General features: G+C 41.4%; 1 protein-coding gene, 2 long non-coding RNA genes and 26 other non-coding genes across 31 annotated transcripts; 2 read left to right on the top strand and 27 right to left on the bottom strand.

Annotated features, from left to right (window-relative positions):
• The first annotated feature begins 4 nt into the window (after window positions 1–4).
• LOC119493215 lies at window positions 5–1,666 on the top strand. Its single transcript, XR_005207930.1, has 3 exons — window positions 5–869; window positions 1,112–1,211; window positions 1,608–1,666. It is a non-coding gene; the product is annotated as an uncharacterized LOC119493215 (long non-coding RNA).
• Window positions 158–240, bottom strand: trnal-cag. Its single transcript has one exon. It is a non-coding gene; the product is annotated as a tRNA-Leu (tRNA).
• On the bottom strand, window positions 1,449–1,520 carry trnaq-cug. Its single transcript has one exon. It is a non-coding gene; the product is annotated as a tRNA-Gln (tRNA).
• Window positions 1,622–1,704, bottom strand: trnal-caa. Its single transcript has one exon. It is a non-coding gene; the product is annotated as a tRNA-Leu (tRNA).
• Window positions 1,705–1,919: 215 nt separating this feature from the next.
• Window positions 1,920–2,002, bottom strand: trnal-cag. Its single transcript has one exon. It is a non-coding gene; the product is annotated as a tRNA-Leu (tRNA).
• A 282-nt stretch (window positions 2,003–2,284) lies between these two features.
• LOC119492413 lies at window positions 2,285–11,893 on the top strand. Of its 3 annotated transcripts, XR_005207773.1 has the most exons (7): window positions 2,285–2,631; window positions 4,536–4,723; window positions 6,298–6,485; window positions 8,390–8,577; window positions 10,484–10,671; window positions 10,914–11,013; window positions 11,742–11,893. It is a non-coding gene; the product is annotated as an uncharacterized LOC119492413 (long non-coding RNA). The 3 variants fall into 3 exon arrangements; XR_005207772.1 differs by lacking the exon at window positions 2,285–2,631 and having other exon boundaries at window positions 4,184–4,723; XR_005207774.1 differs by lacking the exons at window positions 2,285–2,631; window positions 8,390–8,577; window positions 10,484–10,671; window positions 10,914–11,013; window positions 11,742–11,893 and adding exons at window positions 6,728–6,827; window positions 7,556–7,683 and having other exon boundaries at window positions 4,184–4,723.
• Window positions 3,209–3,280, bottom strand: trnaq-uug. The gene has a single exon. It is a non-coding gene; the product is annotated as a tRNA-Gln (tRNA).
• trnaq-cug lies at window positions 3,543–3,614 on the bottom strand. The gene has a single exon. It is a non-coding gene; the product is annotated as a tRNA-Gln (tRNA).
• Window positions 3,716–3,798, bottom strand: trnal-cag. Its single transcript has one exon. It is a non-coding gene; the product is annotated as a tRNA-Leu (tRNA).
• On the bottom strand, window positions 4,013–4,095 carry trnal-cag. The gene has a single exon. It is a non-coding gene; the product is annotated as a tRNA-Leu (tRNA).
• Window positions 5,303–5,374, bottom strand: trnaq-cug. The gene has a single exon. It is a non-coding gene; the product is annotated as a tRNA-Gln (tRNA).
• trnal-caa lies at window positions 5,476–5,558 on the bottom strand. The gene has a single exon. It is a non-coding gene; the product is annotated as a tRNA-Leu (tRNA).
• Window positions 5,774–5,856, bottom strand: trnal-cag. Its single transcript has one exon. It is a non-coding gene; the product is annotated as a tRNA-Leu (tRNA).
• On the bottom strand, window positions 7,063–7,134 carry trnaq-uug. The gene has a single exon. It is a non-coding gene; the product is annotated as a tRNA-Gln (tRNA).
• Window positions 7,397–7,468, bottom strand: trnaq-cug. Its single transcript has one exon. It is a non-coding gene; the product is annotated as a tRNA-Gln (tRNA).
• trnal-cag lies at window positions 7,570–7,652 on the bottom strand. Its single transcript has one exon. It is a non-coding gene; the product is annotated as a tRNA-Leu (tRNA).
• trnal-cag lies at window positions 7,867–7,949 on the bottom strand. The gene has a single exon. It is a non-coding gene; the product is annotated as a tRNA-Leu (tRNA).
• On the bottom strand, window positions 9,155–9,226 carry trnaq-uug. Its single transcript has one exon. It is a non-coding gene; the product is annotated as a tRNA-Gln (tRNA).
• On the bottom strand, window positions 9,489–9,560 carry trnaq-cug. The gene has a single exon. It is a non-coding gene; the product is annotated as a tRNA-Gln (tRNA).
• On the bottom strand, window positions 9,662–9,744 carry trnal-caa. The gene has a single exon. It is a non-coding gene; the product is annotated as a tRNA-Leu (tRNA).
• On the bottom strand, window positions 9,960–10,042 carry trnal-cag. Its single transcript has one exon. It is a non-coding gene; the product is annotated as a tRNA-Leu (tRNA).
• On the bottom strand, window positions 11,249–11,320 carry trnaq-uug. Its single transcript has one exon. It is a non-coding gene; the product is annotated as a tRNA-Gln (tRNA).
• trnaq-cug lies at window positions 11,583–11,654 on the bottom strand. The gene has a single exon. It is a non-coding gene; the product is annotated as a tRNA-Gln (tRNA).
• Window positions 11,756–11,838, bottom strand: trnal-cag. The gene has a single exon. It is a non-coding gene; the product is annotated as a tRNA-Leu (tRNA).
• Window positions 11,894–12,053: 160 nt separating the features above from the next.
• Window positions 12,054–12,136, bottom strand: trnal-cag. Its single transcript has one exon. It is a non-coding gene; the product is annotated as a tRNA-Leu (tRNA).
• A 1,194-nt stretch (window positions 12,137–13,330) lies between these two features.
• On the bottom strand, window positions 13,331–13,402 carry trnaq-uug. Its single transcript has one exon. It is a non-coding gene; the product is annotated as a tRNA-Gln (tRNA).
• Window positions 13,403–13,669: 267 nt separating this feature from the next.
• On the bottom strand, window positions 13,670–13,741 carry trnaq-cug. The gene has a single exon. It is a non-coding gene; the product is annotated as a tRNA-Gln (tRNA).
• A 408-nt stretch (window positions 13,742–14,149) lies between these two features.
• On the bottom strand, window positions 14,150–14,232 carry trnal-cag. Its single transcript has one exon. It is a non-coding gene; the product is annotated as a tRNA-Leu (tRNA).
• Window positions 14,233–15,786: 1,554 nt separating this feature from the next.
• Window positions 15,787–18,704, bottom strand: LOC119492252 (ubiquinol-cytochrome-c reductase complex assembly factor 3). The gene is made up of 2 exons (XM_037776567.1): window positions 18,424–18,704; window positions 15,787–16,126 (listed from the first exon to the last, which is right to left on the bottom strand). Exons 1-2 carry the CDS (start codon window positions 18,538–18,540, stop codon window positions 15,995–15,997), a joined length of 249 nt encoding a protein of 82 aa, XP_037632495.1. The 5' UTR covers window positions 18,541–18,704; the 3' UTR covers window positions 15,787–15,994.
• Between the last annotated feature and the right edge of the window lie 1,118 nt (window positions 18,705–19,822).

The raw sequence follows: 19,822 nt of genomic DNA, 5'->3' as shown, positions 1-19,822 counted from the left end.
ATATGTCATGAAATAGTATATTATGGTACACTCATCATGATAAATCACGGCTCAGCTTTTGGCGTAATGCAGCGTCTTCCGGTGAGATGCTGCGTTGAACATTCATTCAAACGCACATCCCTGGTAGGTTACTCTTTTTTCAGTAAAAGACACCTGATGTCAGAAGTGGGATTCGAACCCACGCCTCCAGAGGAGACTGCGACCTGAACGCAGCGCCTTAGACCGCTCGGCCATCCTGACTGAAAAAGTGCCATGTTTGATTGAATTTTTTTTTAGATATCATGATACAGCACATTAAATATGTCATGAAATAGTATATTATGGTACACTCTTCCATGATATATCATGGCTCAACTTTTGGCATAATGCAGCGTCATCCGGTGAGGTACTGTGTTGAACATTCATGCAATCGCACATCCCTGGTAGATCACTTTGTAACATCAAGGCCATATTTATACTGTTTACTTCGCAACCATTGTGACGAAACATGAAATAGTTGCTGCCGTAATAAAGTTCCAGGGTTGTAAAATCCTGTCTGTGAGTATTAGAAACTGTTGTGGAGGTGTTTTGTCATCTGATAAACCTTTCAAAGCATAAATCTGTTACTCCAACATGATGTCTTGGATCAGATATCATGCCGTTGCTCTCACCAACACAGCCTCCTGTGTTGTTTTTAAACAGAAATGGTGATTGGACACTGGCCCCACCGGCATCCGACGTCGGAAAGCTGCGGGAGGAGATGGTTTCTGAAGCTAGTCGACAGTCCGACCAGAACTTCTGATGCAGTATACTTGTCCCTTAATGATGAGCACTGTAGACTCTAACTGCAACAAACTGGGTTCAAATCTCATTGAACCCTCATTTTTATGGTGAGTACAAGACATAATTCAAAGTATGCATCCATCATGTAACTCAAAAACATTTCACTTTCTGTCAGTGCTTTCAAATTTGGAGATCTTTCAGGGTCAGGTCAAGACCAATTGATTCCTCGGTTGGACGCAGCAAAGCACTGTTTTCACTCTGAATGTCCAAGGACCTTTTTCCCTTAATCCTAATGTAGGCGTGATGCGGAAAGGTTGCGTTCTTTAATTACCACGCTTTCCTTCTTTAGATCAGGTCCCACCGAGATTTGAACTCGGATCGCTGGATTCAGAGTCCAGAGTGCGCTTCATCACACCATGGAACCACTGCAACGTTGACACCCTACACAGGTTTTGTAGACAGAATAACCATTTCACTTCCTGTCAATACTTTCAAATTTGGAGATCTTTGAGGTGAGGGCCAAGTCCGATTGACTACTCAGTTGTTTCAAGTCTCACTGGTACCTGAAGCAACATGGTCCCACCAAGTCACTGTTTTCAGTGTGAATGCCCGAGGACCTTTTACCCGTATTCCTAATTGAAGACACAGGTTGAAAGGTTGCATTCCCCATACTCAGGCTTAAAATCAGGTTCCACCGAGATTTGAACTCAGATCGCTGGATTCAGAGTCCAGAGTGCTCACCATTACACCATGGAACCACTGCATCATTGACCCACTACACAGGTTTGCTAGACATTTTTTTACATGATATCACAATGTATGTTTTCTATGCACTCTTTTTTCAGTAAAAGACACCTGATGTCAGAAGTGGGATTCGAACCCACGCCTCCAGAGGAGACTGCGACTTGAACGCAGCGCCTTAGACCGCTCGGCCATCCTGACTGAAAAAGTGCCATGTTTGATTGAATTTTTTTTTAGATATCATGATATAGCACATTAAATATGTCATGAAATAGTATATTATGGTACACTCATCATGATAAATCACGGCTCAGCTTTTGGCGTAATGCAGCGTCTTCCGGTGAGATGCTGCGTTGAACATTCATTCAAACGCACATCCCTGGTAGGTTACTCTTTTTTCAGTAAAAGACACCTGATGTCAGAAGTGGGATTCGAACCCACGCCTCCAGAGGAGACTGCGACCTGAACGCAGCGCCTTAGACCGCTCGGCCATCCTGACTGAAAAAGTGCCATGTTTGATTGAATTTTTTTTTAGATATCATGATACAGCACATTAAATATGTCATGAAATAGTATATTATGGTACACTCTTCCATGATATATCATGGCTCAACTTTTGGCATAATGCAGCGTCATCCGGTGAGGTACTGTGTTGAACATTCATGCAATCGCACATCACTGGTAGATCACTTTGTAACATCAAGGCCATATTTATACTGTTTACTTCGCAACCATTGTGATGAAACATGAAATAGTTGCTGCCGTAATTAAGTTCCAGGGTTGTAAAATCCTGTCTGTGAGTATTAGAAACTGTTGTGGAGGTGTTTTGTCATCTGATAAACCTTTCAAAGCATAAATCTGTTACTCCAACATGATGTCTTGGATCAGATATCATGCCGTTGCTCTCACCAACACAGCCTCCTGTGTTGTTTTTAAACAGAAATGGTGATTGGACACTGGCCCCACCGGCATCCGACCTCGGAAAGCTGCGGGAGGAGATGGTTTCTGAAGCTAGTCGACAGTCCGACCAGAACTTCTGATGGAGTATACTTGTCCCTTAATGATGAGCACTGTAGACTCTAACTGCAACAAACTGGGTTCAAATCTCATTGAACCCTCATTTTTATGGTGAGTACAAGACATAATTCAAAGTATGCATCCATCATGTAACTCAAAAACATTTCACTTTCTGTCAGTGCTTTCAAATTTGGAGATCTTTCAGGGTCAGGTCAAGACCAATTGATTCCTCGGTTGGACGCAGCAAAGCACTGTTTTCACTCTGAATGTCCAAGGACCTTTTTCCCTAAATCCTAATGTAGGCGTGATGCGGAAAGGTTGCATTCTTTAATTACCACGCTTTCCTTCTTTAGATCAGGTCCCACCGAGATTTGAACTCGGATCACTGGATTCAGAGTCCAGAGTGCGCTTCATCACACCATGGAACCACTGCAACGTTGACACCCTACACAGGTTTTGTAGACAGAATAACCATTTCACTTCCCGTCAATACTTTCAAATTTGGAGATCTTTGAGGTGAGGGCCAAGTCCGATTGACTACTCAGTTGTTTCAAGTCTCACTGGTACCTGAAGCAACATGGTCCCACCAAGTCACAGTGTGAATGCCCGAGGACCTTTTACCCATAGTCCTAATTTAAGACACATGTGGAAAGATTGCATTCTTAAAACCATACTCAAGCTTAAAATCAGGTTCCACCGAGATTTGAACTCGGATCACTGGATTCAAAGTCCAGAGTGCTCACCATTACACCATGGAACCAATAAAATATCTGAACACTACATAGGATTGGTAGACAGAAAAACCACTTCACTTCCCGTCAATACTTTCAAATTTGGAGATCTTTGGGGTGAAGGTCAAGACCGATTGACTCCTCAGTTGTTTCAGGTCTCACTGGTACCTGAAGCAACATGGTCCCACCAAGTCACTGTTTTCAGTGTGAATGCCCGAGGACCTTTTACCCGTATTCCTAATTGAAGACACAGGTTGAAAGGTTGCATTCCCCATACTCAGGCTTAAAATCAGGTTCTACCGAGATTTGAACTCGGATCGCTGGATTCAGAGTCCAGAGTGCTCACCATTACACCATGGAACCACTGCATCATTGACCCACTACACAGGTTTGCTAGACATTTTTTTACATGATATCACAATGTATGTTTTCTATGCACTCTTTTTTCAGTAAAAGACACCTGATGTCAGAAGTGGGATTCGAACCCACGCCTCCAGAGGAGACTGCGACCTGAACGCAGCGCCTTAGACCGCTCGGCCATCCTGACTGAAAAAGTGCCATGTTTGATTGAATTTTTTTTAGATATCATGATATAGCACATTAAATATGTCATGAAATAGTATATTATGGTACACTCATCATGATAAATCACGGCTCAGCTTTTGGCGTAATGCAGCGTCTTCCGGTGAGATGCTGCGTTGAACATTCATTCAAACGCACATCCCTGGTAGGTTACTCTTTTTTCAGTAAAAGACACCTGATGTCAGAAGTGGGATTCGAACCCACGCCTCCAGAGGAGACTGCGACCTGAACGCAGCGCCTTAGACCGCTCGGCCATCCTGACTGAAAAAGTGCCATGTTTGATTGAATTTTTTTTAGATATCATGATACAGCACATTAAATATGTCATGAAATAGTATATTATGGTACACTCTTCCATGATATATCATGGCTCAACTTTTGGCATAATGCAGCGTCATCCGGTGAGGTACTGTGTTGAACATTCATGCAATCGCACATCCCTGGTAGATCACTTTGTAACATCAAGGCCATATTTATACTGTTTACTTCGCAACCATTGTGACGAAACATGAAATAGTTGCTGCCGTAATAAAGTTCCAGGGTTGTAAAATCCTGTCTGTGAGTATTAGAAACTGTTGTGGAGGTGTTTTGTCATCTGATAAACCTTTCAAAGCATAAATCTGTTACTCCAACATGATGTCTTGGATCAGATATCATGCCGTTGCTCTCACCAACACAGCCTCCTGTGTTGTTTTTAAACAGAAATGGTGATTGGACACTGGCCCCACCGGCATCCGACATCGGAAAGCTGCGGGAGGAGATGGTTTCTGAAGCTAGTCGACAGTCCGACCAGAACTTCTGATGGAGTATACTTGTCCCTTAATGATGAGCACTGTAGACTCTAACTGCAACAAACTGGGTTCAAATCTCATTGAACCCTCATTTTTATGGTGAGTACAAGACATAATTCAAAGTATGCATCCATCATGTAACTCAAAAACATTTCACTTTCTGTCAGTGCTTTCAAATTTGGAGATCTTTCAGGGTCAGGTCAAGACCAATTGATTCCTTGGTTGGACGCAGCAAAGCACTGTTTTCACTCTGAATGTCCAAGGACCTTTTTCCCTAAATCCTAATGTAGGCGTGATGCGGAAAGGTTGCATTCTTTAATTACCACGCTTTCCTTCTTTAGATCAGGTCCCACCGAGATTTGAACTCGGATCGCTGGATTCAGAGTCCAGAGTGCGCTTCATCACACCATGGAACCACTGCAATGTTGACACCCTACACAGGTTTTGTAGACAGAATAACCATTTCACTTCCCGTCAATACTTTCAAATTTGGAGATCTTTGAGGTGAGGGCCAAGTCCGATTGACTACTCAGTTGTTTCAAGTCTCACTGGTACCTGAAGCAACATGGTCCCACCAAGTCACTGTTTTCAGTGTGAATGCCCGAGGACCTTTTACCCGTATTCCTAATTGAAGACACAGGTTGAAAGGTTGCATTCCCCATACTCAGGCTTAAAATCAGGTTCCACCGAGATTTGAACTCGGATCGCTGGATTCAGAGTCCAGAGTGCTCACCATTACACCATGGAACCACTGCATCATTGACCCACTACACAGGTTTGCTAGACATTTTTTTACATGATATCACAATGTATGTTTTCTATGCACTCTTTTTTCAGTAAAAGACACCTGATGTCAGAAGTGGGATTCGAACCCACGCCTCCAGAGGAGACTGCGACTTGAACGCAGCGCCTTAGACCGCTCGGCCATCCTGACTGAAAAAGTGCCATGTTTGATTGAATTTTTTTTTAGATATCATGATATAGCACATTAAATATGTCATGAAATAGTATATTATGGTACACTCATCATGATAAATCACGGCTCAGCTTTTGGCGTAATGCAGCGTCTTCCGGTGAGATGCTGCGTTGAACATTCATTCAAACGCACATCCCTGGTAGGTTACTCTTTTTTCAGTAAAAGACACCTGATGTCAGAAGTGGGATTCGAACCCACGCCTCCAGAGGAGACTGCGACCTGAACGCAGCGCCTTAGACCGCTCGGCCATCCTGACTGAAAAAGTGCCATGTTTGATTGAATTTTTTTTTAGATATCATGATACAGCACATTAAATATGTCATGAAATAGTATATTATGGTACACTCTTCCATGATATATCATGGCTCAACTTTTGGCATAATGCAGCGTCATCCGGTGAGGTACTGTGTTGAACATTCATGCAATCGCACATCACTGGTAGATCACTTTGTAACATCAAGGCCATATTTATACTGTTTACTTCGCAACCATTGTGATGAAACATGAAATAGTTGCTGCCGTAATTAAGTTCCAGGGTTGTAAAATCCTGTCTGTGAGTATTAGAAACTGTTGTGGAGGTGTTTTGTCATCTGATAAACCTTTCAAAGCATAAATCTGTTACTCCAACATGATGTCTTGGATCAGATATCATGCCGTTGCTCTCACCAACACAGCCTCCTGTGTTGTTTTTAAACAGAAATGGTGATTGGACACTGGCCCCACCGGCATCCGACCTCGGAAAGCTGCGGGAGGAGATGGTTTCTGAAGCTAGTCGACAGTCCGACCAGAACTTCTGATGGAGTATACTTGTCCCTTAATGATGAGCACTGTAGACTCTAACTGCAACAAACTGGGTTCAAATCTCATTGAACCCTCATTTTTATGGTGAGTACAAGACATAATTCAAAGTATGCATCCATCATGTAACTCAAAAACATTTCACTTTCTGTCAGTGCTTTCAAATTTGGAGATCTTTCAGGGTCAGGTCAAGACCAATTGATTCCTCGGTTGGACGCAGCAAAGCACTGTTTTCACTCTGAATGTCCAAGGACCTTTTTCCCTAAATCCTAATGTAGGCGTGATGCGGAAAGGTTGCATTCTTTAATTACCACGCTTTCCTTCTTTAGATCAGGTCCCACCGAGATTTGAACTCGGATCGCTGGATTCAGAGTCCAGAGTGCGCTTCATCACACCATGGAACCACTGCAACGTTGACACCCTACACAGGTTTTGTAGACAGAATAACCATTTCACTTCCCGTCAATACTTTCAAATTTGGAGATCTTTGAGGTGAGGGCCAAGTCCGATTGACTACTCAGTTGTTTCAAGTCTCACTGGTACCTGAAGCAACATGGTCCCACCAAGTCACAGTGTGAATGCCCGAGGACCTTTTACCCATAGTCCTAATTTAAGACACATGTGGAAAGATTGCATTCTTAAAACCATACTCAAGCTTAAAATCAGGTTCCACCGAGATTTGAACTCGGATCACTGGATTCAAAGTCCAGAGTGCTCACCATTACACCATGGAACCAATAAAATATCTGAACACTACATAGGATTGGTAGACAGAAAAACCACTTCACTTCCCGTCAATACTTTCAAATTTGGAGATCTTTGGGGTGAAGGTCAAGACCGATTGACTCCTCAGTTGTTTCAGGTCTCACTGGTACCTGAAGCAACATGGTCCCACCAAGTCACTGTTTTCAGTGTGAATGCCCGAGGACCTTTTACCCGTATTCCTAATTGAAGACACAGGTTGAAAGGTTGCATTCCCCATACTCAGGCTTAAAATCAGGTTCTACCGAGATTTGAACTCGGATCGCTGGATTCAGAGTCCAGAGTGCTCACCATTACACCATGGAACCACTGCATCATTGACCCACTACACAGGTTTGCTAGACATTTTTTTACATGATATCACAATGTATGTTTTCTATGCACTCTTTTTTCAGTAAAAGACACCTGATGTCAGAAGTGGGATTCGAACCCACGCCTCCAGAGGAGACTGCGACCTGAACGCAGCGCCTTAGACCGCTCGGCCATCCTGACTGAAAAAGTGCCATGTTTGATTGAATTTTTTTTAGATATCATGATATAGCACATTAAATATGTCATGAAATAGTATATTATGGTACACTCATCATGATAAATCACGGCTCAGCTTTTGGCGTAATGCAGCGTCTTCCGGTGAGATGCTGCGTTGAACATTCATTCAAACGCACATCCCTGGTAGGTTACTCTTTTTTCAGTAAAAGACACCTGATGTCAGAAGTGGGATTCGAACCCACGCCTCCAGAGGAGACTGCGACCTGAACGCAGCGCCTTAGACCGCTCGGCCATCCTGACTGAAAAAGTGCCATGTTTGATTGAATTTTTTTTAGATATCATGATACAGCACATTAAATATGTCATGAAATAGTATATTATGGTACACTCTTCCATGATATATCATGGCTCAACTTTTGGCATAATGCAGCGTCATCCGGTGAGGTACTGTGTTGAACATTCATGCAATCGCACATCCCTGGTAGATCACTTTGTAACATCAAGGCCATATTTATACTGTTTACTTCGCAACCATTGTGACGAAACATGAAATAGTTGCTGCCGTAATAAAGTTCCAGGGTTGTAAAATCCTGTCTGTGAGTATTAGAAACTGTTGTGGAGGTGTTTTGTCATCTGATAAACCTTTCAAAGCATAAATCTGTTACTCCAACATGATGTCTTGGATCAGATATCATGCCGTTGCTCTCACCAACACAGCCTCCTGTGTTGTTTTTAAACAGAAATGGTGATTGGACACTGGCCCCACCGGCATCCGACATCGGAAAGCTGCGGGAGGAGATGGTTTCTGAAGCTAGTCGACAGTCCGACCAGAACTTCTGATGGAGTATACTTGTCCCTTAATGATGAGCACTGTAGACTCTAACTGCAACAAACTGGGTTCAAATCTCATTGAACCCTCATTTTTATGGTGAGTACAAGACATAATTCAAAGTATGCATCCATCATGTAACTCAAAAACATTTCACTTTCTGTCAGTGCTTTCAAATTTGGAGATCTTTCAGGGTCAGGTCAAGACCAATTGATTCCTTGGTTGGACGCAGCAAAGCACTGTTTTCACTCTGAATGTCCAAGGACCTTTTTCCCTAAATCCTAATGTAGGCGTGATGCGGAAAGGTTGCATTCTTTAATTACCACGCTTTCCTTCTTTAGATCAGGTCCCACCGAGATTTGAACTCGGATCGCTGGATTCAGAGTCCAGAGTGCGCTTCATCACACCATGGAACCACTGCAATGTTGACACCCTACACAGGTTTTGTAGACAGAATAACCATTTCACTTCCCGTCAATACTTTCAAATTTGGAGATCTTTGAGGTGAGGGCCAAGTCCGATTGACTACTCAGTTGTTTCAAGTCTCACTGGTACCTGAAGCAACATGGTCCCACCAAGTCACAGTGTGAATGCCCGAGGACCTTTTACCCATAGTCCTAATTTAAGACACATGTGGAAAGATTGCATTCTTAAAACCATACTCAAGCTTAAAATCAGGTTCCACCGAGATTTGAACTCGGATCACTGGATTCAAAGTCCAGAGTGCTCACCATTACACCATGGAACCAATAAAATATCTGAACACTACATGGGATTGGTAGACAGAAAAACCACTTCACTTCCCGTCAATACTTTCAAATTTGGAGATCTTTGGGGTGAAGGTCAAGACCGATTGACTCCTCAGTTGTTTCAGGTCTCACTGGTACCTGAAGCAACATGGTCCCACCAAGTCACTGTTTTCAGTGTGAATGCCCGAGGACCTTTTACCCGTATTCCTAATTGAAGACACAGGTTGAAAGGTTGCATTCCCCATACTCAGGCTTAAAATCAGGTTCCACCGAGATTTGAACTCGGATCGCTGGATTCAGAGTCCAGAGTGCTCACCATTACACCATGGAACCACTGCATCATTGACCCACTACACAGGTTTGCTAGACATTTTTTTACATGATATCACAATGTATGTTTTCTATGCACTCTTTTTTCAGTAAAAGACACCTGATGTCAGAAGTGGGATTCGAACCCACGCCTCCAGAGGAGACTGCGACTTGAACGCAGCGCCTTAGACCGCTCGGCCATCCTGACTGAAAAAGTGCCATGTTTGATTGAATTTTTTTTTAGATATCATGATATAGCACATTAAATATGTCATGAAATAGTATATTATGGTACACTCATCATGATAAATCACGGCTCAGCTTTTGGCGTAATGCAGCGTCTTCCGGTGAGATGCTGCGTTGAACATTCATTCAAACGCACATCCCTGGTAGGTTACTCTTTTTTCAGTAAAAGACACCTGATGTCAGAAGTGGGATTCGAACCCACGCCTCCAGAGGAGACTGCGACCTGAACGCAGCGCCTTAGACCGCTCGGCCATCCTGACTGAAAAAGTGCCATGTTTGATTGAATTTTTTTTTAGATATCATGATACAGCACATTAAATATGTCATGAAATAGTATATTATGGTACACTCTTCCATGATATATCATGGCTCAACTTTTGGCATAATGCAGCGTCATCCGGTGAGGTACTGTGTTGAACATTCATGCAATCGCACATCACTGGTAGATCACTTTGTAACATCAAGGCCATATTTATACTGTTTACTTCGCAACCATTGTGATGAAACATGAAATAGTTGCTGCCGTAATTAAGTTCCAGGGTTGTAAAATCCTGTCTGTGAGTATTAGAAACTGTTGTGGAGGTGTTTTGTCATCTGATAAACCTTTCAAAGCATAAATCTGTTACTCCAACATGATGTCTTGGATCAGATATCATGCCGTTGCTCTCACCAACACAGCCTCCTGTGTTGTTTTTAAACAGAAATGGTGATTGGACACTGGCCCCACCGGCATCCGACCTCGGAAAGCTGCGGGAGGAGATGGTTTCTGAAGCTAGTCGACAGTCCGACCAGAACTTCTGATGGAGTATACTTGTCCCTTAATGATGAGCACTGTAGACTCTAACTGCAACAAACTGGGTTCAAATCTCATTGAACCCTCATTTTTATGGTGAGTACAAGACATAATTCAAAGTATGCATCCATCATGTAACTCAAAAACATTTCACTTTCTGTCAGTGCTTTCAAATTTGGAGATCTTTCAGGGTCAGGTCAAGACCAATTGATTCCTCGGTTGGACGCAGCAAAGCACTGTTTTCACTCTGAATGTCCAAGGACCTTTTTCCCTAAATCCTAATGTAGGCGTGATGCGGAAAGGTTGCATTCTTTAATTACCACGCTTTCCTTCTTTAGATCAGGTCCCACCGAGATTTGAACTCGGATCGCTGGATTCAGAGTCCAGAGTGCGCTTCATCACACCATGGAACCACTGCAACGTTGACACCCTACACAGGTTTTGTAGACAGAATAACCATTTCACTTCCCGTCAATACTTTCAAATTTGGAGATCTTTGAGGTGAGGGCCAAGTCCGATTGACTACTCAGTTGTTTCAAGTCTCACTGGTACCTGAAGCAACATGGTCCCACCAAGTCACAGTGTGAATGCCCGAGGACCTTTTACCCATAGTCCTAATTTAAGACACATGTGGAAAGATTGCATTCTTAAAACCATACTCAAGCTTAAAATCAGGTTCCACCGAGATTTGAACTCGGATCACTGGATTCAAAGTCCAGAGTGCTCACCATTACACCATGGAACCGATAAATTATCTGAACACTACATAGGATTGGTAGACAGAAAAACCACTTCACTTCCCGTCAATACTTTCAAATTTGGAGATCTTTGGGGTGAAGGTCAAGACCGATTGACTCCTCAGTTGTTTCAGGTCTCACTGGTACCTGAAGCAACATGGTCCCACCAAGTCACTGTTTTCAGTGTGAATGCCCGAGGACCTTTTACCCGTATTCCTAATTGAAGACACAGGTTGAAAGGTTGCATTCCCCATACTCAGGCTTAAAATCAGGTTCCACCGAGATTTGAACTCGGATCGCTGGATTCAGAGTCCAGAGTGCTCACCATTACACCATGGAACCACTGCATCATTGACCCACTACACAGGTTTGCTAGACATTTTTTTACATGATATCACAATGTATGTTTTCTACGCACTCTTTTTTCAGTAAAAGACACCTGATGTCAGAAGTGGGATTCGAACCCACGCCTCCAGAGGAGACTGCGACCTGAACGCAGCGCCTTAGACCGCTCGGCCATCCTGACTGAAAAAGTGCCATGTTTGATTGAATTTTTTTTTAGATATCATGATATAGCACATTAAATATGTCATGAAATAGTATATTATGGTACACTCATCATGATAAATCACGGCTCAGCTTTTGGCGTAATGCAGCGTCTTCCGGTGAGATGCTGCGTTGAACATTCATTCAAACGCACATCCCTGGTAGGTTACTCTTTTTTCAGTAAAAGACACCTGATGTCAGAAGTGGGATTCGAACCCACGCCTCCAGAGGAGACTGCGACCTGAACGCAGCGCCTTAGACCGCTCGGCCATCCTGACTGAAAAAGTGCCATGTTTGATTGAATTTTTTTTTAGATATCATGATACAGCACATTAAATATGTCATGAAATAGTATATTATGGTACACTCTTCCATGATATATCATGGCTCAACTTTTGGCATAATGCAGCGTCATCCGGTGAGGTACTGTGTTGAACATTCATGCAAGCGCACATCCCTGGTAGATCACTTTGTAACATCAAGGCCATAATTATACTGTTTACTTCGCAACCATTGTGACGAAACATGAAATAGTTGTTGCCGTAATAAAGTTCCAGGGTTGTAAAATCCTGTCTGTGAGTATTAGAAACTGTTGTGGAGGTGTTTTGTCATCTGATAAACCTTTCAAAGCATAAATCTGTTACTCCAACATGATGTCTTGGATCGTTGCTCTCACCATCACAGCCTCCTGTGTTGTTTTTAAACAGAAATGGTGATTGGACACTGGCCCCACCGGCATCCGACCTCGGAAAGCTGCGGGAGGAGATGGTTTCTGAAGCTAGTCGACAGTCCGACCAGAACTTCTGATGGAGTATACTTGTCCCTTAATGATGAGCACTGTAGACTCTAACTGCAACAAACTGGGTTCAAATCTCATTGAACCCTCATTTTTATGGTGAGTACAAGACATAATTCAAAGTATGCATCCATCATGTAACTCAAAAACATTTCACTTTCTGTCAGTGCTTTCAAATTTGGAGATCTTTCAGGGTCAGGTCAAGACCAATTGATTCCTCTGTTGGACGCAGCAAAGCACTGTTTTCACTCTGAATGTCCAAGGACCTTTTTCCCTTAATCCTAATGTAGGCGTGATGCAGAAAGGTTGCATTCTTTAATTACCACGCTTTCTTTCTTTAGATCAGGTCCCACCGAGATTTGAATTCGGATCGCTGGATTCAGAGTCCAGAGTGCGCTTCATCACACCATGGAACCACTGCAACTTCGACACCCTACACAGGTTTTGTAGACAGAATAACCATTTCACTTCCCGTCAATACTTTCAAATTTGGAGATCTTTGAGGTGAGGGCCAAGTCCGATTGACTACTCAGTTGTTTCAAGTCTCACTGGTACCTGAAGCAACATGGTCCCACCAAGTCACAGTGTGAATGCCCGAGGACCTTTTACCCATAGTCCTAATTTAAGACACATGTGGAAAGATTGCATTCTTAAAACCATACTCAAGCTTAAAATCAGGTTCCACCGAGATTTGAACTCGGATCACTGGATTCAAAGTCCAGAGTGCTCACCATTACACCATGGAACCAATAAAATATCTGAACACTACATGGGATTGGTAGACAGAAAAAACACTTCACTTCCCGTCAATACTTTCAAATTTGGAGATCTTTGGGGTGAAGGTCAAGACCGATTGACTCCTCAGTTGTTTCAGGTCTCACTGGTACCTGAAGCAACATGGTCCCACCAAGTCACTGTTTTCAGTGTGAATGCCCGAGGACCTTTTACCCGTATTCCTAATTGAAGACACAGGTGGAAAGGTTGCATTCTTAAACCCATATTCAGGCTTAAAATCAGGTACCACTGAGATTTGAACTCGGATCGCTGGATTCAGAGTCCAGAGTGCTCACCATTACACCATGGAACCACTGTATCATTGACCCACTACACAGTTTTGCTAGACAGTCTCTTACATGATATCATAATGTCTGTTTTCTATGCAGAGAAGAAGGTATAGTACAATAAAAAAGAAGATAACATGAACAAGCAACCTTAACAGGCTAACTTATGTAATTTAGTAAGATAAACGTACACAGAGGATGTGGCAAATGGCAACTGAAGACATCTTTTTGAAAGACTTCAACACAGATGCCAACTGTATACAAAGACATCGTAACTTCACACTGGTTGACAATATAGAGGCTTAAAAAAGCTGCTGCTGACGTAGTAATACTGTATTTTGTCACATACGTGACCCCCCAAACTTAGACAGAATTGTTGACTTTTATTTCCCAATTGCATGTTACAGGCACCGGTTCCAGCGAAAAACACTTGCTGTCAGAAGTGGGATTTGAACCCACCCCGGCAGAGGAGACTGCGACCTGAACGCAGTGCCTTAGACCGCTCGGCCATCCTGACTGAAAAAGTGCCATGTTTGATTGAATTTTTTTTTAAATACCATGATATAGCACATTAAATATGTCATGAAATAGTATATTATGGTACACTCATAATGATAAATCACGGCTCAACTTTTGGCGTAATGCAGCGTCATCCGGTGAGGTACTGTGTTAAACATTCATGCAAGCGCACATCCCTGGTAGATCACTTTGTAACATCAAGGCCATATTTATACTGTTTACTTCGCAACCATTGTGACGAAACCCGAAATAGTTGCTGCCGTAATAAAGTTCCAGGGTTGTAAAATCCTGTCTGTGAGTATTAGAAACTGTTGTGGAGTTTTTTGTCATCTGATAAACCTTTCAAAGCATAAATCTGTTACTCCAACATGATGTCTTGGATCGTTGCTCTCACCAACACAGCCTCCTGTGTTGTTTTTAAACAGAAATGGTGATTGGACACTGGCCCCACCGGCATCCGACATCGGAAAGCTGCGGGAGGAGATGGTTTCTGAAGCTAGTCGACAGTCCGACCAGAACTTCTGATGGAGTATACTTGTCCCTTAATGATGAGCACTGTAGACTCTAACTGCAACAAATTGGGTTCAAATCTCATTGAACCCTCATTTTTATGGTAAGTACAAGACATAATTCAAAGTATGCATCCATCATGTAACTCAAAACCATTTCACTTTCTGTCAATGCTTTCAAATTTGGAGATCGTTCAGGGTCAGGTCAAGACCACTTGACTCCTCGGTTGGCCGCAGCAAAGCACTGTTTTCACTCTGAATGCCAGAAGACCTTTTACCCATATTGCTACTTTAAGAAACATGTGGAAACATGTGGAAACATGTCTTAAACCCATACTCGGGCTTAAAATCAGGTTCCACCAAGATTTGAATTCAGATCGCTGGATTCAGAGTCCAAAATGCTCACCATTACACCATGGAACCACTGCAACATTCACACACTACACAGGTTTGGTATTTTTTTACATGATATCACAAAGTCTGTTTTCTATAGAAGGCATAGACATAGAAGGCATACAACAATAAAAAAGAAGATAACATGAAAAAGCAACCTTTACAGGCTAACTTATTTCATTACTGAGACAGAATTGTTGACTTTTCTTTCCTAATTGCATGTTACAGGCACCCGTTCCAGTGAAAAACACTTTGTGTTAGAAGTTGGAGTCGAACCTACGCCTCAAGAGGAGACTGCGTCCTGAACGTAGCGCCTTAGACCGCTCAGCTATCCCGACTGAAAAAGTACTGTGTATGGTAGAACACTTTTTTTAAAAATGATGATATAGTACATTAAATATGTCATGAAATAGTATATTATGGTACACTCATAATGATATATTGTGGCTCAACTTTTGGCGTAATGCAGCTTCATCAGGTGAGACGCTGCATTGAACATTCATGCAAGCACACATCCCTGGTATATAATTTTTTTTTCAGTGAAAGACACTTGCTGTCAGAGGTGGGATTCGAACACATCAATGCTAAAGGACCTGATCATAACAAGTCCTGGTCGTCACTAAGCTTAGAATAAGACTGAAAAGATGTGGTTGTGTTTGGAGAGTTTTAATTAACAATTTTAACATCCAGTGGTGCATTTTTTTCACATACAATGAAGACATTAGAGCTGAAAATTAGACAACAATCTCCCTGTAAAATAATACAACGTTCATCTTCATTTGAACAGTTTGTGGCCCTGCATGCCAGCTGCATTCAATAAACGGATACTTTCCAAACAGGTCACAGAGCAGGGCCTGTCTATTTCATAGGTCCTCCGTACCTTCTTGCAACATTGTCATTGGTTTCGGCGGCCTCCTTGAGTGCTTCCATCACCAGAGCGTTCCTCTTCCTTGTCTCTTCCATTCTCATTGGGTTCGATTCAGGCAGATTCTGATGGGCAGTAAAGCAAGAGAAAGATAAATGTAATTCATTTATATATTTCACCACAAAAAAGAAAATATTAACTAAATTTCTTTGTACTAGTGCAGTGCTCATTCAAAACATGCCTGTTCAGAACGGGCCGAATGCTTGGCTGTGCAGGAGCAGACTTTACTGTTCGAGAGGCAACTGCCTGGGCCCCCAACTAAAAGTGCCCAAAACAGCTATAGATTTATTATGATGTTTAGATATTAAATTATGTTACTCTTCTTACTCCTTTTATCCTGAAGTACTCAGTACAAGTCCTTGTACTACTACTTACTGTGTACTTCTACTTCAGAGGAAAACATTGTAGTACTACATTTTGGCCTACCTGACAGAGAAATATTACTAGTTACATTACAAATTCGAATTTGACTCACAAAATATAACCATTAAAATATGATATTCAATAAACTATCCAGCATCATATTAGAATTGAACTCTTCCCTTGAAGTAAAAATTTGAATGCAGGACTTTTACTGCTTTTACTGTGCGGTATTAGTAGATTTACTTCAGAACAAAAACAGTTTTCAGTAGCCTACTTCTTCAACCACTTCCAATACCAACATTCCCAGTTAGAGAGGGTGAAAAGTAAAGCAAGTTTTCTTAATCCAGAATGTCTGTCCATTACCGCCCGTTTGTGTGTTCTACTCCCACCCACGCACATAAATCTGTCAATAAAGATTGTGTCAATATCACATAGTGATACTTGTATTTTGTTAAAACAGTGCCCCCGTCAGTGCCATCAGTATCAGTTCATTTATAGCCAAATGTTAGCTTTCTACTTCTACTTCTCTACACTTCAAAAACCATTTAAGTGGTGTTCATTTGTTCCCCACAGAGCCATTTTTCTGCAATGATCCAAAATCCCATGGAAAAATACCATTGTTTTTTTGTCGAGGGAACCAGTGCTATGTTAACTTCCAGATTGGCTTACAAAAATCGTCCCAGCAGCACTCTATAGGCCGTTTCAACAGAATTCACTGTGACCAAAAATGCATACTATACATCCAACTGGCAATACGTCACCCACAGTAGGGCTGGGCGATATGGACCAAAAAGAGGTATTTTTAGGCTGAATGGCGATACACGATATCTATTTTCTACTACTACTTCTGCTTTGTATTTTCTACTAAGTGGGCTAAATGTTCAGTTGTAAGTCAAAGCCACATGTAAGATGCACAAGCACTTTTATTAAAACAGATATGGTTAAGCTACATTTGAGACAAATAATTGAGGACTGCTTTAATTCAATAAATTCAAATATACTAGTTTCAACAATTTGTTGTTCTGGATTACTCAGTAAAGTGCTATTGTGTAATTAATCTTATTTTCTTAAACAGACCTGAGCTAGGTCACAGCCACAAATGCTGGTCTTGAGGAGTTTGAAGGACACAAACTGAAACCTACATTGTTCATTTACTTCCACTTGACAACTTTACTGCTAATTTCTCCTCTGCATCTGTCTGCTCTGGGCGCATCCACCTCTCTCTCTCAACTCAATCCAATTCAATTCAAATGGCTTTATTGGCATGACGTAACACTGTACATATTGCCAAAGCATATTCAAATGATGAAAATGTACAATAGTTACATTTCATTAACATCAATAAAATAAAATAAAAAATAATTTTCAATCAATCAGTTGGAACAACGATATAAACAGGAAACGAAGCAAATTAACAAACAATCAAACAACAAGAAGGTGCAGATAGCTGTCCCTGTCCCTGTCCCTCAGTTTATGGCAGGCAGCAACATAGACTGCTACCAGCTCACAGCTACTAGTGTCCTCCCCCAGTAGGATGGATAACTTCTCTTCATCTGAGAGCTGTAGAAAACCTTTAGTTCTTAAATTGATTCTTTTGAAATATATTTCCTTGATGTTTTTATATTTCTCACATTGTGTGAGGAAGTGTAGCTCTTATAACATATCAAACTGTGTCATCAACACCCTACAACTACAAGATTTGACCACGTTTGAAACACATATACAGGAAAATATACATTTTATAGACCTACAGAAAAATACATAGAGTTACATATATGAATGTTTTTAAATTGGATGAATTGGTGTGGTTATATCTTGTATGTCTCATTTTATTGTTTTATTGCTATGGAGTCTGAACTACAATGTTTGAATTGAATTAATACCAGCTTTTAAACATTAACAGTATACAGTACCCAAGTTACTACTTTGTCTACGTTTAGTTTAGATGTGTAAGCATTAGTTTGTCAGTACACTGTGTGCTGCTGTTGAGCTGAATCACCTTGAGGAGCTCTTTCCGCCTCTCCTCTCCTGGAGAGATCATGGACCACATCCCGTATCCGAGCCCCATAATACCGATCAGCGACCCAGAGCCCAGCATCAACCGCATGCCGCTCATGATGGAGACGGCTGAGGAAACGGTATCTGCTGTGTGATAATGGTCTGATTCACTGCCCAGAAGTCATTTACAGTATCTAGTCTGCTGAGTTTGGTAACGTCGGACACAGCAGCAGTAGTGCATGCTGGGATATCTGTCTTCTTCTTTAGTTTAATGCGACCGACGACAACATGCAGAGGAGCTTCTTCTGTATTTATTCTGATCGGAAACTGAAACGTAAATGTGTATTATCGCCCCCTGCTGTGTCGGAGTGTACTGAGCCACTGCATGTGGACATATTGTTTCTGTTTCACTTGAAATATCTTGTTGGAACAGTCGTGCAAACAATTTATGTTGGAAAAAAGCTTGAAATCTCCTACAAAAAGACTTTTTGGTAAATATGGTCAAAGAAGTGTCATTTAAAGGTCCCATAATATGCTTATTTTCAGGTTCATGCTTGTCTTTTGTGTTTCTACTAGAACATGTTTACATGCTGTGATGTTAAAAAAAAACTTTATTTTCCCCATACTGTCTGCTTGAATATGCCAGTATTTAACCTCTGTCTGAAACGCTCCGTTTTAGCTCATTTTGACAGAATTGCAACAGAATTGCGTTGCTAGGCAACAGCTTGGTCCATGTGTACTTATATACTTTCAGCTGATGACATTCACATACACTGCAACCAGGAATAAACTGGGACACATTTCGAATTTTTACGTTTAAAATTGTGTCAAGGGTCTAAATATTGTATATTCGTGACATCACAAATGGACAGAAATCCTGACAGCTTGTTTCAAATGCAGAGTTTCTGAATACGGGCTGTGTGTATTTCCCTGTGGATTGAGTGTTTCGATACTTTCACAGCATTTATATAGGACTCAAGTCTGCTTTATAATAAAAAAACATGAAAATCTCACTTTTTTATAATATGGGACCTTTAAAATCATTCATCGATGTTACCCAGTTATAGGTAATTTTTTGTTAAATTAAGAAATGATATCGATTTAAGCTTTGTGTGATGCCCATACTGAAACTACTATCCATCTGTACACACACCCGTAAACTGTGGCAAGATATTCTGATTTATCTTTATCTTGGAAAATATTATCTGTGACTTTGAACTTCTACTGTTAAAAAGTATTTTTTTTTGTGGTTTTGTAAGGTTCAACACAGTCTATGAGAGAGAATTTTTTCTAATCAATGTCATTATCATTGTCGCAAAATTTGACAATCACAAATGCAAATTTGCAAGAGTTAAAACCTCATTTTAATGTTTTTAAGAAAGAAATGGAACTTTATATTA

Source organism: Sebastes umbrosus, chromosome 8 (genome assembly GCF_015220745.1).
Source record: "Sebastes umbrosus isolate fSebUmb1 chromosome 8, fSebUmb1.pri, whole genome shotgun sequence".
Taxonomy (NCBI): domain Eukaryota; kingdom Metazoa; phylum Chordata; class Actinopteri; order Perciformes; family Sebastidae; genus Sebastes; species Sebastes umbrosus.
This window is presented reverse-complemented; position numbering and strand designations above follow the sequence as displayed.

Coding starts and splice junctions, on each gene's coding strand:
- LOC119492252 (XM_037776567.1), bottom strand. CDS start 18,540: ATGAGCGGCATGCGGTTGATGCTGGGCTCTGGGTCGCTGATCGGTATT. Junction 16,127..18,423: donor GGCGGAAAGAGCTCCTCAAG/GTGATTCAGCTC, acceptor ACTGCCCATCAG/AATCTGCCTGAATCGAACCC.